This window comes from Amblyomma americanum, chromosome 3 (assembly GCF_052857255.1).
Source record: "Amblyomma americanum isolate KBUSLIRL-KWMA chromosome 3, ASM5285725v1, whole genome shotgun sequence".
Lineage (NCBI taxonomy): Eukaryota > Metazoa > Arthropoda > Arachnida > Ixodida > Ixodidae > Amblyomma > Amblyomma americanum.
The window spans coordinates 131,420,895-131,435,492 of record NC_135499.1 but is presented as its reverse complement, the minus strand read 5'-3'; the positions used below and the strand labels follow the sequence as shown (position 1 = coordinate 131,435,492).

Genomic DNA, 14,598 nt, shown 5'->3' with positions numbered 1-14,598 from the left:
CAACGGTAAAGTGAATGACTTTCTTGAACACCATCTTTCAGCGAAGGTGATTGAACGAGTGTTGAACAGGCAAGCTCCGCCGGCAGCCTACCGCACATGACATGAACTGATCTTCGAAAGATTTGCTAGTTGGTTGCATTTTTTCAAGCATATTTCCTTGTGGAAAGCAGGAATGTTTCAAACTGGCTCCCAGTCTCTGCAAAGTACAGACCGTTGCCGGCTTTCGGATATATGACGCATACAAAAGCACGCGACTGTGGAAGACTGGAACTGGCTCTCAGCTTTTCATTTCTTGGACCGGACGCTAGCCTCCGGGCATTGGGTCGTTCACGGTTCTAGCATACGGCGGGAGAACCTAATGCTCCTTGCGAAGCGCGGAAAGCTTGTCGAAGGAGGAAATGATGACTCTGTTGGATCACCTTCGGGATTTCGGATGTTGCATTGTGCAGGGTGACGACAGTGTAGATGCACTAGCAATGCACTTTGGTTAGCGATTATTTCTATCTGCTCGCAATGATTTCATGCCTATCGAGCTGGCTGCTGCCTGTGAGACCGCGAAGCTTATTTTTTTTTGTGTGTGCCATGTTTGTAGTGATTTCTTTTCCTTACCGGGCGAGGACGCGTGGAAGGCAGCAGTCCTTTTACTAAGCTTGCGCTGAAAGCATACCACACGACCCTTTTTCAGTTCTTTTGCTATGATCGCTCTTCTGCCTTTTCCACTGCTTTCTACCGGTTTTCTGTCTAGAGTGAAATCATGTTACCTTTTCAGCCGTTAAGTTGGCTGTGCGTAGCAGGTATAAACGTGCCTTTTGCCGCGATGATTGCTTTCACTCGAATTGTCCGTGGCCGGCGACAACTGGGTTTCTTCTAATGACCTTCTCCTCTGGCACATGGCAGGTTCGACGCGGCGTCGCGAAAGCCGGGCGCAGTCCAACGGCACCCTGCGCACCATCCCGCCTCCTGCGCCGGCGCAGGCCAAGCCGCCCGCGGCGGAGCCAGCGCCGCTACCTTCGCGACATCCGCCGTCGCCTACCGAGCCCTTTCACAGCAACCGGCTGCTCGTGTCGCAGGTAAGCCACAGTCGACATTGTCGGCGATTTTGGTGTGCTCCAGGTACCGCTGCCTACGATAGGTCTGCGCCATTGCGCATTCGTGTAGATATGTACATGCTGCGTGCAGTGGCGCGAAGTGCCGAAGTGACAGCTCCTCTTCCTGACAGTGATGATGAATTTTAAGAGCGTTATAGCTCTTGCTGATCACGTTTCGAGATTTCATGGAGTCTGCTACCACCTTCAGATCACAGCGCCATCTGTGGCAGCAACTACTCATCACGTTTCGAGATTTCGTGGCTTGCTACCGCCATGAGATAACATCGCCATCTGTGGCAGCAACTAGAAAACAGCACATCTCGCATTGAGACTTATAGCACCATCTACAGTGTATACATCCGTTCCGTTATATATACTCCGACAACAAGGGGCATCCATCCGGCGACAGTTGTGTACCGAATTTGGTAGGCAAACGGGTTGTGGTATAGAAAAAAAAGCCACAAATAAATAATAGGTAAGCATTATATACATACAATTACTAATTGAAGCGTTACCATACCGCACCGCAAGCCGAATTCAAGGCGCACCTTGACCTCACAAACGAAGCAAATTCCGTTTGGGACGTATCTTGAAGGGGTGTAACTCGACAACGGGTAGACGTGCATCGCAATTTCTCTGATAGATGGCGCTAGGCGTTGATCGCTCCGCTAGGTGGAAAAGTTGTTACTTTTCCGAAGCGCTTAGGGATTTCGTCGCTGGCCCTGCTGGATGCGGAAAGGCTTTCGTTTTACGCATGGCCAATAAAGCTAACGCTCGTTACTTTAACGTCTTCCAGACGGTGGCGGCCCCTTTTTTTTATCGTGCAAGGGCGCCTGTGGCCAAAGAGCGCCATGGCATAAGGTTTTCTACTCAAGGTGGGGTCTGAGACCCATTTCTCAAGCACATTTCCTAAGCTCCTCTTCCTGTTGGGCCCGATCTCCGCAGGTGAATAAACATTCTTCAGGCCAAAGGAGTCATGCCTAAATGAGGCCTATCTCTCAGAACAAAGAAGAAAAGCACGGAGAAATATCAGCGCGTATATCAGGACTAGAAGCGGCTTGCAGGGTTTAGATCAAGGCGTTTAGAGTTGACTGAACATTTTTCACTGTGACCGAATGTTTTATGAGTTACATGTTTACTTGATAATATGCAGAAGCACCCTAGTCGTGGTAGATGTGTTATCGCAGTAACTACATTTTCCTTGCTATTTTTGTTCTAGTGCGTCCTTGTTAATGGAAGTTCAAGTTCGGCAATGCGCATGATAGTCGATTTTAAGTCGTTGGTGGGTATTGATCATTGATATTCTTCGGCACAGACACCGTCTTTTGCATCAACGATTAGTTCTAATAAAGGCTACTAGTGTCAGTGCGCCTGCGGTAATTACGCTTGCTACCTTTGGCAGGTCAGCTTGCCCCCTCCCCCCCCCCCCCCCCTCCAACGCAGACACGAGACGAAGAGATAAAAGACGAAGCAGCAAGAAATGGCTCTTCGAGTAGAAGCGAAAGGTCGTGTTTTTTTTATTGACATGGACATAAAAAGAAATGTTGGTGCTTGATTGGGGCGCGGTTACTCCTTTTAACATACATAACCGAAGAAAAGCACTGGAAACTGGCGACATAACGCTGAACAAAACACAGCTGCAACACACACAGTTCACAATAAAAGTAATAAAATGGACACGCCGGAAATTCTTTGAATAGGTAAAATTGTGACGAAATAAATTTTGCGGGAAGAAAACACTGTCGTGTAAAGCAATGTGCCGTTTTTGGACGCCTATAGGATTGCAGGCCTAAAAATGAGAAATATGCGCAACAAAATAAGTATCATTGTGCGAAAGTTGGCTAGGTGGAGAAATAATTAATTGGCGCCTCTACCTTACTTTGCTCGGTGCTGCTAAAGGAAAAGAGAAACCTACATTCGGGAGTCGTTTAGCCGAGGTGTTTTTGCGTGAAAATCCTAAACATACTCATGCGTGAGCAACGAAGAAAGAGATAAGGTGAGCACTGGGCGCGGAAGGAACAAATTAACTCTCGTTAATAAAGAAAGCGCTGTAAATTTTCATCACGGCCACTCGGCGAGAAAAAGCCTTCAAGACGACCTGTCTCGCCTCATTATTTTTTACCTCAGTCCTCGAACACACTGCGCAGGTAATCGGCAAAGGTGGGTTTTGCTTTCAAAAATTGTTCTTACGCGTCCTAAATGTTTCGCCTTGCTAGAGGCAACACAAAGTGCGGGGCGCTGAAAGTGTACGTGGGCGAAGCTGGTAACTGGAAATGTGTCGATTCGTTTATGCGCTTGCACACAGCGAGGTACAACTATGTTTCGAGGTAACTAATTTGCTCAGAAACTTTTGTGTACAGAGCAAAGCGTGCGTCTAAGTGTGCTTTATGGTCTTTCAGAGCAGAGTGCCGGATTTTTTTTTGTTAGGTTCTCCGCGCACTTGCCTGCAACTGTCTTTACAAGTGTCTTCCTTATTTTCTGCGTCGGCCACTGAAGGAAGATGAGAAATGGCGCGCTGTTTAAACGCATTGTCCATTTTTTCTTTAAGCGAAGTGTGTCAACCGCACAAGAGCTGCCGCTGCTATTTCGCAAGGCGGAGAATAACTGCACAGCGAAGTGTGTCGCGCCTCGCGTGAATTAAACGTGGCCCGGATTTCGTATTATATGCTAAAGTGACGGCGGAACGAACAAATGTGCAGAAGTTAACCTGTCGCTTGACGCACGCTCAGTGTAATTGTTGTCACTAGGTTGTATTCCTTGATTCATCACAAACCAAATCAAGTTACGTTGATACAAGAAATTCCACATCGCTTCGCTTTCTAAAGGCCTTGGTGTCACAATTTAAAGTTGATGGCTGTGCGATTGTTTCACAGGTTTTTAGTCGTGTGTGTCCGTGTATGTACCGCTGTCACCCTGATATTTTTTTAGCATGGAGTGTTGCGTGCTGTCTTGCTGCTTGCCTGTTGTTTTGAGGAATTAACAAAATATTTAGAGCATCGCTTTGCCTTGTAAAATTTAGTCACGCAATGAATCAATCAATAAATAAGTCAATCAATCAACCGATCAATCGTTCACTAGATTAATCGATCAATCACTAAATCAATTAGTCAATCGATCAATCACCTGAACAGTCAATTGAACAATTGATCGATCGATCAATAAATCATTTGACCTGTCAGTCAATTGATCAATTAGTCAATTAAACGATCAATCAGTCATTAAGCAAGCAGGGCAATCAACCAGTGAACCTGATAAGACGCATAGACTGCGTCAGCGTTTTCAGATTTGAACCCGCTGCTCTGCCGTTACTCTAGCGTGGGCGAAGCTGGCTTGGTGTTTTCGAAAAGGGTCCATTTCTGCGCTCTCTCGCCGCGTTCATTGCATGATGGCGATGAGCGTCCATTTCCGCCATTCTCGGCTCACGACTAGCGTTTGGCGATTATCGCGCAGAGATGGACGCCGTTGGATGGGAGCTCAGCGGACTGGGGAGAGAGGAAGAGTTGGGAGAGAGTGATCGAAACGCGTCGGCCAAGTGGCTACGCGCGAACGTCCGCGAGGGGCGTGGCCTCCGGACCGGTGATTCCGTTGCAGGAGCCCGGTATCGATTCTGGAAGCGATCCAGCTCCGAATTGCGCGCCGCGCAGATTTCTCGCCTCGCAGATTTCTCGCCTCGCGAAGCGGCGCCGGGGCTTCATTCGCGCGGGACCTTGCTGCCTTCCGCGTAAACAATATTCCCAGCCGCTCACCAACCGCCAGGGCTTTGTTCGCCGACAGCGTGCGTTGGTGTGTGCGCACGCTTCGCCATCGGGTGGATATCACTGAGGCATGCTCCGGCTTTATTCTATAAAATGTAGCACGAGCGGTTGGGACACTCTAAATAATCAGTGTTTCTTTGTGCACATCGACGGAGGGAGAACATAGGAGCACTACTTTAAGTGTCCCATAGTGCGCTGATTCGCGGACACCTTTGTCCTTACGCCGCCTGTTTGGACACAGGCCGCTCTGTGCGGCCATGCTTCATCGCCACTTTGTTTATTTAGCGCATTGCCAGTTCTGCTTGGGACAGGCGTGTTTAATTATTATGATTGACGCTAACAGCTGGACAAACCAGGGGTCATCTCTGATTTGGTAACTGCGACCACCACTTAAGGAGCGCTTGACTAGATGAGACCGCCATGTACTCACGTATCTGAACATATAATTTGCCTGAGCATATAAGTGCTCTGAGCATATCAGACGCGCGGCTTTCTCCAGGTGACAGACGTTAATTCTGTCAACGTTTATTTGGCTCGAGTGGTTTTTCGGGTACTTGGACATAAAGAGCACTCAGGGCGCCGATTATCTCTTGTGTCTCGGCTCCTAGCTTGCGCGAGAGATCTGCAGTTCGATTTTGTGTATTACAATCAATCAATCAATCAATCAATCAATCAATCAATTAATCATTCAATCAATCAATCAGTCCGTCAGTCGGTCAATCAAACAATCAATCAAATAAAAAGTAAGTAAATAGGCGAAGTGAACGCAGTATTAGTACGAAGTCAGCGATTAGTCGCCATATGTTGGTTAGAACCGTACTTTTAATTTTTATCTGATCGGTGTTTCTCTACACGCTTGACTCCTTGAATGCCTTTTTGAGTTTTAAGCAGAAGTAAATACAAATTTCGCTCTACAGCGTGAGCCAAGTGTCCTCATTCGTACTGCCTGTATGCATTGCAGTCAGAAGAAAAGACAGTGAAGCGAAACGTAGTGGGAAATCTCGCACAAGTTCAATCTATGCCAGAAATCTCGCACAAATTCAATGTTTGCCAGTAGCTACTAAAGGTAACGCACTGATCTGGTGCAAATTACGAATTTCTCAATCTAACGAAAGCGCTGAGCTAGAGAAGCTCGACTTTCGGTTTCCCCGTTACGCTTGAAAACCTCGTTCATTTATGTAGGCTATAACTACTAGCACAGCTAGGTGACTCCGTGGCAGTTTTATTCACTTCCACGACCGTCAAGTTCAGTTAAGCCTTCGTCCGTACGTTACGTGTGCGTTTTATACCCATGCAAGGTCGCGGTAGCACCTCTGAGGGGCGATGGGCGAGGGTGTTGTCTCAAGCACGTCCGCTCACTCTCTGGAATAAGGAGGAAGATGTCGAAGGGAGCGAGCAAGCAGTGCGGCCCTTTCATCCAACGTCCGAAGCGTGCGCTGCTGCGAATACCAGCGCCTCTCGCGGCGGCTCCCGTAACGACCCACTTTGGGCGCCAAAGAGAGGCAGTTAACCCGGGCAGGTTGTATAGCGGTAGCTCGTTTGCGCTGCCAGCGAACGTGCGCGCACGCACGCACCGGCCCGCCGAAGCGATGTTTACACATCCACCGCACGCGCTGCTGCACGTGCCGCGGCCCCTAATCGACTTTGGCTGCTACCCGCTTCGGCCCTCTTCCGGTGACCATTTCCACCCAGTCCCAGTTTATACCTTCCCTTCCTTCCTTCTCGTCTTTCTTGTCTATTTCTTTTCGAGGGCACAATTTTCTGCGGCCCACTCATTTATTCTTCTAGAATTAAAATTTAAAAAAAAAAACGGGAAGGCGAACGTATTCGTCCGTCCGCGTGGGCTCGCGAATTTTAATTTTCCCAAGTAGCGTACGGACCGCGGCGCTATTTCGACCGTCGCGGCGCACCCTCCTTCGATGTTCCGGGGACGGTGGTCCTTTTGTTTAAAGGAAAAAATAAATGGAAAACAAGAGCAAACGACAGGGAGGGAGATATAAGGACCAGAAAGAAGCGTCGCAAGCAGCACCCCCCCCCCCTCCCCAATTCCCGCTTTTTTTTATAAGGAAATCGCAACCCTTGAAGGACAGGAAGAGGAAAAAATAAACATAAACTTACGTTGAAATACAGAGGGATTTAGGGGGGGGGGGGGTAAAAAGGAAAAACGAGTCGGGAGTGGAAAAGGCGTACAAAAACGCCCGCGCGAAATTTTGGTTTCAGCGGAAAGAATCGTCGCCACGCGGTGCAATTGCTGCGCCTCTTTCGGAGGACGGCAACGGGCCAGGGTCCGCAAAGTCGTTAAGAGAATTGCGCGCGTACCGTAATGCCCGCAGAGTATACACGTATGGTCGTAGACGCGTTCGCTCGAGTGTACGCGCTATGCATAGAAGGCTCTCTCGCGCGTCATTACGTGCGCGCTTAGCGAAAAGGGCACTGGGTTACGAACCGGCCCTCTGTGCTGAACTTGCCCTTGCTTCGAAACCTGCCCTCGAAAATGAATGATTCTTTCCTAAACATGGAACCCTAATGCTCTCGCCGCTACTGGCGCTACGAACGCGAGACGGCGCCCTCTATTCGAAGCAGCCTCCGCAGTTTAGAGAGGTGATGTTGCGACGCTTTTATATCTCTTTAAAGCCGGTGCCTATAGCTTACGGTAGAACATAGCCTCTGTTGTTGTTTTGTATTCCTTTTTCGATAGGATCAGCGCTGGCTATTCATCTTACTGGCGTGTTTATGGGTTTCTTGCTGCAGTTACCAATGAGGGAGCGTGGCCGCCGCAATATCAGCGCGCACTCGGAGTTCTCGAACAGCTCTAGATGTTGTTTCCTGTTTGTTCACGGGCGTCGAAATAAATTGTCTTGGCCGGAAGAGAAAAGGCCGACCTCGTATTCATCCCCGCTTGCTCGCTGCCCTGCTTCGCTTCTTTCCCGTCGAGTCAGCGGATGCAAGGATAGGGTTCGCGTCATTGTTTTTATATTTCGTTGTGAGCATTATTCATCGTTTAGTATACGCTCTGGCGACGTGAACTATAGGGACCGAAAGTTGCATATAAATAAACAGAAACGCAGTCTAAGGGAGTGTTGAGGGAAGAAGGGAGCTATAGTCGGCGTGGGGCCGTTTCGGGGGCTGTTTAAAAGCTGAGCGGTTCTGTAAAGACGTTCCGCTCAAAGATAAAAAGAAAAGGAAAGGAATGAAAGTTCGTTTATAAGAGGAAAAAAAGGCCTAGAAAAGGCGTGGTTCATGTGTCCACTTTCGCTGGGCACGTTCTGAAGGAAAGGATGAAAGAGGGAGTGAAAAAAAAATAGAGGAAGTTGCACCACAGTGGAGGGAGTGGCTGCGGATTATATTCGGCCACCTAATAATAATAATTGGTTTTTTTGGGGAAAGGAAATGGCGCAGTATCTGTCTCATATATCGGCGGACACCTGAACCACGCCGTAAGGGAAAGGATAAAGGAGGGAGTGAAAGAAGAAAGGAAGAATAGGTGCCGTAGTGGAGGGCTCCGGAATAATTTCGACCACCTGGGGATCTTTAACGTGCACTGACATCGCACAGCACACGGGCGCCTTAGCGTTTTTCCTCCATAAAAACGCAGCCGCCGCGGTCGGGTTCGAACCCGGGAACTCCGGATCAGTAGTCGAGCGCCCTAACCACTGAGCCACCGCGGCGGGGCGCCACCTAGTGCGCAGTATTTGTTTTCTTGAAAGCGGGTTATTTATTTTGAGTAGGGTGGTTTGCAACGCTTCATTCTCGCTGTGTATGTTTCATTTCACAGCGAAAGCTGTTTATGGGAGGGTTCCCTTCCCGGGAGGTTGTGGTCCTCGCGTCGTCCTGTGTTTACTCCGTCATAAGCGTTCAAATTCTTGGCTTCAATATATGGCTTCCAAAACCTACGTTAGCTAGACTCTAGCCGAGTCGTTATGAGCGGCTGGACACAAAAGGAAAGCAGTGGTGCAGAGCCACTGCCGATCCTTGTGGTAGTCCAGGCTGCCGCAAAGTCTGTAGGTCTTCCACTTAACTTTAGATCTTAGTCATTATCAAAAGAGAGGCTGCAGCACAGCGCCAGCTTTCGTTGAGTTCAGATGTAGAACGTAAACACTTGGCAATTTTTATTTCCTTTCTCAGAGTGCAGAGTAAGCAGAGGGGTTGGCCATTGCTTTCGTTCTGGCTTCTACGCCATCTCAATGGTTCTTACGGATTCCAAAAATGCCCCTGGAAACTACGCCATGGGTAGAATTTCACTGCCCGAGTATCAAATTTTAAGACCACGACCCGCGACACAAGCGACTGCGATTGCTCAATACCTGGTAATGACAGCATGACAACACACACACTGCCGCTAGAGGTTTCACGGGCCGAGCGCTTGGTGAAGAAGGTGGTGTATTATTACAGCATTACAGACTACAAAGAAATAAACATCCGGGAGCACACAAGGCTCTCTTCAAGGCCAGGGAAGTAGCTTGGCGACAGCTCCAAATACCATCCCACACCGGACACTTATGATCATGTAAGATAAAGCTTACTTGTAATACACGATGTCACGATGTGTCTATACCAAGGCAATTCGCAGTCTACAACTGCACTTGAGCATTGGGAGGCTATGCGGCTCAGCTTGGACAAGATACTGGACGAGGCCTGGGCTTCAGAAAAGCCATGCGGTGTCCTCTATAGACCCAGCCGCGACGAAGATTCCCAATAAAAGTTATTTCCCTCGCCCTCTCTCTGCATTCGATTTCATCTATAACACGCATTACAGGATTCTCTCCTGTTTGAAATGGTGCTCTCGGAATCAGAGATATGTCGTGCTAATATTACTAAACTTTTCTGCTTGTGTAATTCGAGGAGTTCTGGTTCCATTTAGTCTCTCTGGAGGGCGCAGTTTTATCTGTTTCCTCTGTTGCATTTTCCTCCTCACAAGACGGAGAACGCCTCCCCCCCGCCCTCCCCCATCCTCGTTTTTGGTTTTTATTATACGTTCATCGATTCCTGCATCAGGGAACATTCTCCGAAAGCGATCGCGACGCGATTCTCCGGGTTTCTGAAAACGTGCGTGCTTTTGTATGCAATAAAAGAGAAACCATTAATACAAGTTACAGGTGGAAACTGACTGAAAAGGGATACTAAAAAACGAAAGGACAAAATGGGGGTGCTTTTGTGACCAGGGCCGATAAACTGGCTGTTTCGGCGGGCACCTTATTCGCCGCTTCAACTTTTCCTTCACACAACCCACGGGGCCAGGCAACGAAGACCCGAGCGCTGTGCCGTGCGATTCCTTACCTTTCACCCTCTCTCTTTCCTCCTTTCGCTTGCTTCTTTCAGGCTGTTTTGCGCTCCGTCGGTCGCTTTTCACACGCATTGAAGCGGCAGCGTTGACGCCAAGACGCATTCGGTTCGACGAGCGAGTGGGCCTACTTTAGAGAAAGGTAAAAAATACGCGGACGCGTGCGCGAGAATCGCAGGCAGGAAGACAGACAGTCCCGAGGGGGAAGGCTTTCTCGAGAAGGCTTTTCTGCCCGCCCGTGCTTTCACAGCTTTCCTGTCCGCGTTCGGCGTTCAGCATTCGCCGCGTCCTCGGCATCCATATAGCACGCGCGTTCAGGGAGATCCCCACTATTAACGCTTCTGTCATTCTGTGCGGGCACCCTGCCGATAACGTGCTCGCACGTGCGTGTAATTGCGCCATAGTGGGCGTTCCAATGTGGCTTCACAAAGTGAAAGCGAGAAGCATTTGATGTAGACTCCCCCTCCGGGGGCAGAAATAGAAAGACGACTTTTCGGAGAACGTCTGTAAGCGCGCGTTTCGTCTGTGACTTTATATCGCTTTGAAGTGGAATGCGTCCAGAGGTCGCACTAAAGGTGAAGCTTATATCGAAGGCTCACATATATGCGTCTCAATGAAACCCTTCTCGTGAACTCCTATTTGCGCCGTCGGCTCTATCCCGTTGGCGCTTGTGACATGCGAGTACCGCTTTGGGCTTACGTGTGCACACACTTCAAGTGCCTCTCGAGTGTGCCTACAAGGCTGAGCGCTCTCAACTAATACGCCGTTTCTCGCCTTTCTTTCACAGAAAGTGAAGGTATGGCATGGCCTATTCGAAACGTCGACTGTCGTGGCTCTGTCCTAGAGTTTAGAGTAAGCGAGGTCAACTTCTAGCACCGAAACTCTAAAGACTCTTGTGGAGCTAAGTGTGCCTACTTTAATTTTTTTCTTTTCTGCGCCTACGTCGTCGCCTTGTTGCAGGTTGCGTATGAATGATGTCGTAAAAAAGTCAGTGCAGAATAGCTTAGGGGAAAGCTGTTCCTGCTTCTTTTATTTTTTGACCCAGACACCATGAGAGAGTGTTTACAACCGCGTTGCCTACGCTATTGACCTGCGCCATGTATTCATCCCATATAAGAATCCCAGGGTGGTCGAAATTTCCGGAGCTCTTCACTACGACGTTCCCCATAGCCTGAGTCGCTTTGGGGCGTTAAACCCCATAAACCATATAAAGTTTCATTGCTGCTGGCATTTGGTTTGGTACCATAACGTTTTGTGTTTCCCCTGGCAGCCTCTTATCTAAACCCAAGGCGTTAGAAATGGGAATGTCATTTCGAGGCAACTGCGTAAACTTCAAGCTTTGCTCTGGCCAACACCTAGGGGTGGCTATACATCCTTGTCGGACGTCTTTTTCTACCTCTTAATAGTAATTGCCTTTTTTTTTTGGGGGGGGGGGGGAAGGAAATGTCGCAGTATCTGTCTCATATATCGTTGGACACCTGAACCGCGCCGTTAGGGAAGGGATAAGGGAGGGAGGGAGGGAAAGAAGAAAGGAAGAAGGAGGTGCCGTAGTGGAGGGCTCCGGAATAATATCGACCACCTGGGGATCTTTAACGTGCACTGACATCGCACAGCACACGGGCGCCATAGCGTTTTTCCTCCATAAAAGCGCAGCCGCCGCGGTCGGGTTCGAACCCGGGAATTCCGGATCAGTAGTCGAGCGCCCTAACCACTGAGCCACCGCGGCGGGGCAATTTTTCTACCTCTTCACTTCCTTTTTCTTGATGCTGGTACGCATACAAGGCCCCTCGCTACGAAAGGGAACACGAGAGCGCGTGGCGGCCGAACGCCGACGAGGACCAGCAGCAAGGACGCATGCGCAGTAAGCTCGGCCAGCTGCCCTTTTCGCGCATGCGCCTAGTGTTTCCCATTCTCTCCGGCTTTCGGATGCGGCGCTTCGCGATGCGCGCGTCCACGCGCTCGCGTGTTCCCTTTTATATTGAGAGGCATTGCGTCTTGCTGCTAGAACGACGAAACAGATCGCGCTGAAAGTGTCGCGCGGAGTGCGTACCGTGACCTGCGGTGCCGAATGCCACCGTGTGTGGCTTGCCCGGTGCTGTATTTCTCCGACGACGTGAGTAGCTATAGGCTTACCGCCCCACGCGACGCTGTGCATACCGTGGCGACGATCCGGTATTAAAAGTACAGCGAGTATTATTGTTCGACGATAAGCCATGGTCTTCGCAAATCCACTCTTACTTCTGCGCTAGAAATGTAAATCATTTTGTGCTCCAGAAGCGCTAGCTTGCAAGAGGGGACAAGACTAGTTTGGAGGGAACACAGAAACACTCTATGAAATGTCAGTCGCAGCAGTAACTTCCGTTACAGAGCTGCCTATGTCTGTGCTGTGGGCCTATCACGGAAGCGAAAGAGACGACAGATAAGCCCGGTATCGTAAGTGCATGCTGTGCGAAGGATATTCCTAGCAGCCACAAATACTGTGGCTAAGCCGTTGGCCATGCGGCTGCAATGACGAAAGAATATCTCTGCGAGCATCGCCTTTGGCCTTTTTTTTTGTCAGTGCTTTTGCTCTAGACGTTCAACGGTGTCCGTAGAAGTTTAATGACCGTCTAGAGGGTGTCAGTAATGTAGTTTTTTTGTGTCTTTGTGTGAGCGTGCTTGCGTGCGTGTGCCAATACCCCGTAAGTCGTCTTCCGACTCGCACACGTGAGCCGAGTTTATTTTTGCAGCATAAATGCGAACAGTGCAGCATGGAATGTGCCCTTGAGAAGTAACCGTGTGCTTGCCTGCCGTGCATGGCGGGCAGCCGACGGCGCAGGTGCACCGGGCGGGATGGGTGCTGCGCACGCTGCTGCTGTACCAGGCTCCGCAGCTGATCCGCGACCGGAAGTACCACATGCGTCACTTCCGGCGCTGCATGGTGGGCACCGAGATGGTGGACTGGCTGCTCCAGGTGCCGGCCACCCACGTGCGCCTTAACTCGCGCGCACAGGCGGCCGGCATGTGGCAAGTCCTGCTCGAGGAAGGCGCCATCAACCACGGTGAGGTCACGATGACCGACTGCAGAGTTGAAAATTGCCCCCCCCCTCCCCCGCCCCTTACATACTTCATCGGTGCTCAACATCGATGCTTAAGCACCAATATTAGAGAGCTATAGCATACCGTTATCGTGTTTACGTTACCGTTTACCGGGCCCGGCTAGCGACATCTGCGCATGCGCCGCCACTTACCGGTCCGCAAGCACTTTACGGAATCTCTTTTAGCGTTGCGGAGAGTTAGCGTTCGCTCGTAAACAAACATGGCGGTGCTTTGCACGGCCGCTTCGGACCGAATACAGAACCGCCGCCGCGTTCTTCGGCGCCATTTCTCGGTATACATGAGGCATTCGCTTTTAATTCGCAACTCTCACTCATACGTTGAGGTTTGAGTAACAACTAGGCCATATTTTTGAGATAATTTGCCGATTTTTGAGCAGTTAAGCCTAACTATATGTCGTGTACATAGCCAAATAGCGACGACTACACTGCAGCTCTTCAGTTTTGTGCCCGATTTAACATTTTTATTTACTTTCATGATTTTTTTCTCGAAAAAAAAAGACTGGTAATTCCATTGCTATATTCTTCAGCAATTGCAGAAAATAAAAAGTTTCCCCAGCCCGGAGTTGGCGGGCTCTAACTCACTGTCACTAGATGGCGCCACTGTGTTCACATCCAAACACACAAAGAAGCGACGATGCAGCACGGCAAACACATGTCGTGTTGCGCTTTTTTACAGCACTCGCAACGCAACGTGCGCTGTGTATGCAAGCTTACTGACGTCTACGTAGTGAAATTGTCAACTGGCCAGGGCAGGTAAAGGTGTCTAGTTTCACGGGCACATTTGAAAAGCCGCTTAGTCGTCTGTTAGCTGAAGTGCAGTCGGTACGTCTTTATATGCAGAAAAAAAAAGATTATTAAAGTGCATGTAGCGTCTCACTTCATAGAAATGGTTGCAATGCTTCCGTATTTTTGTTTGCAATAAAAGCTGGGCATCTGCCACCATCATCAGTCGTTTCAGCCTTACGGTAACTCGTTACAGGAGAGACGGTAGGCTAAAACGTCTTCTGGCGTGCGCCGCGCTAACCGGTAAGTCCGGCGTCGGGTAACACGGTAAAAGATAACGTAAACGCGGTAACGATATGCTGTAACTCTCTATTGGCATGTACACCCGACGTTAAATGTTTACCGGGCATCCGAGTTGCTCGAAAAAGCTGTTTTCGTTATTCCCGGGCGTATACAGCCTGAATATTACAGGTGCTCGGCCGTGTTCCAGCATTATACAGTGCAGGTTGCAGGTTTCATTTCAGGTTGAACGACCAGCCTGCAGAGGGACACGCGTGCCCCGTAAACGTTTGAGGCCAGGTGCACTCCGCTGCTAGGTAGAGTTAATAAGCGAAGGAATGCCACTATTTCATACCATGCTCTCTTTTCCTCGA

The 14,598-nt window shown here is 49.5% G+C and overlaps 1 protein-coding gene across 10 annotated transcripts in view; it reads left to right on the top strand.

Moving 5' to 3' along the window:
* Epac (Exchange protein directly activated by cAMP) overlaps positions 1-14,598 on the top strand; it is a 296,847-nt gene that overhangs the window by 230,980 nt on the left and 51,269 nt on the right. For all 10 annotated transcript variants that reach the window (XM_077657880.1, XM_077657879.1, XM_077657882.1 and 7 more), the window contains 2 exons: positions 898-1,070; positions 12,931-13,165. In XM_077657880.1, coding sequence (XP_077514006.1) covers positions 898-1,070; positions 12,931-13,165 — 408 coding nt within the window. The remainder of the gene's footprint in view (positions 1-897; positions 1,071-12,930; positions 13,166-14,598) is intronic.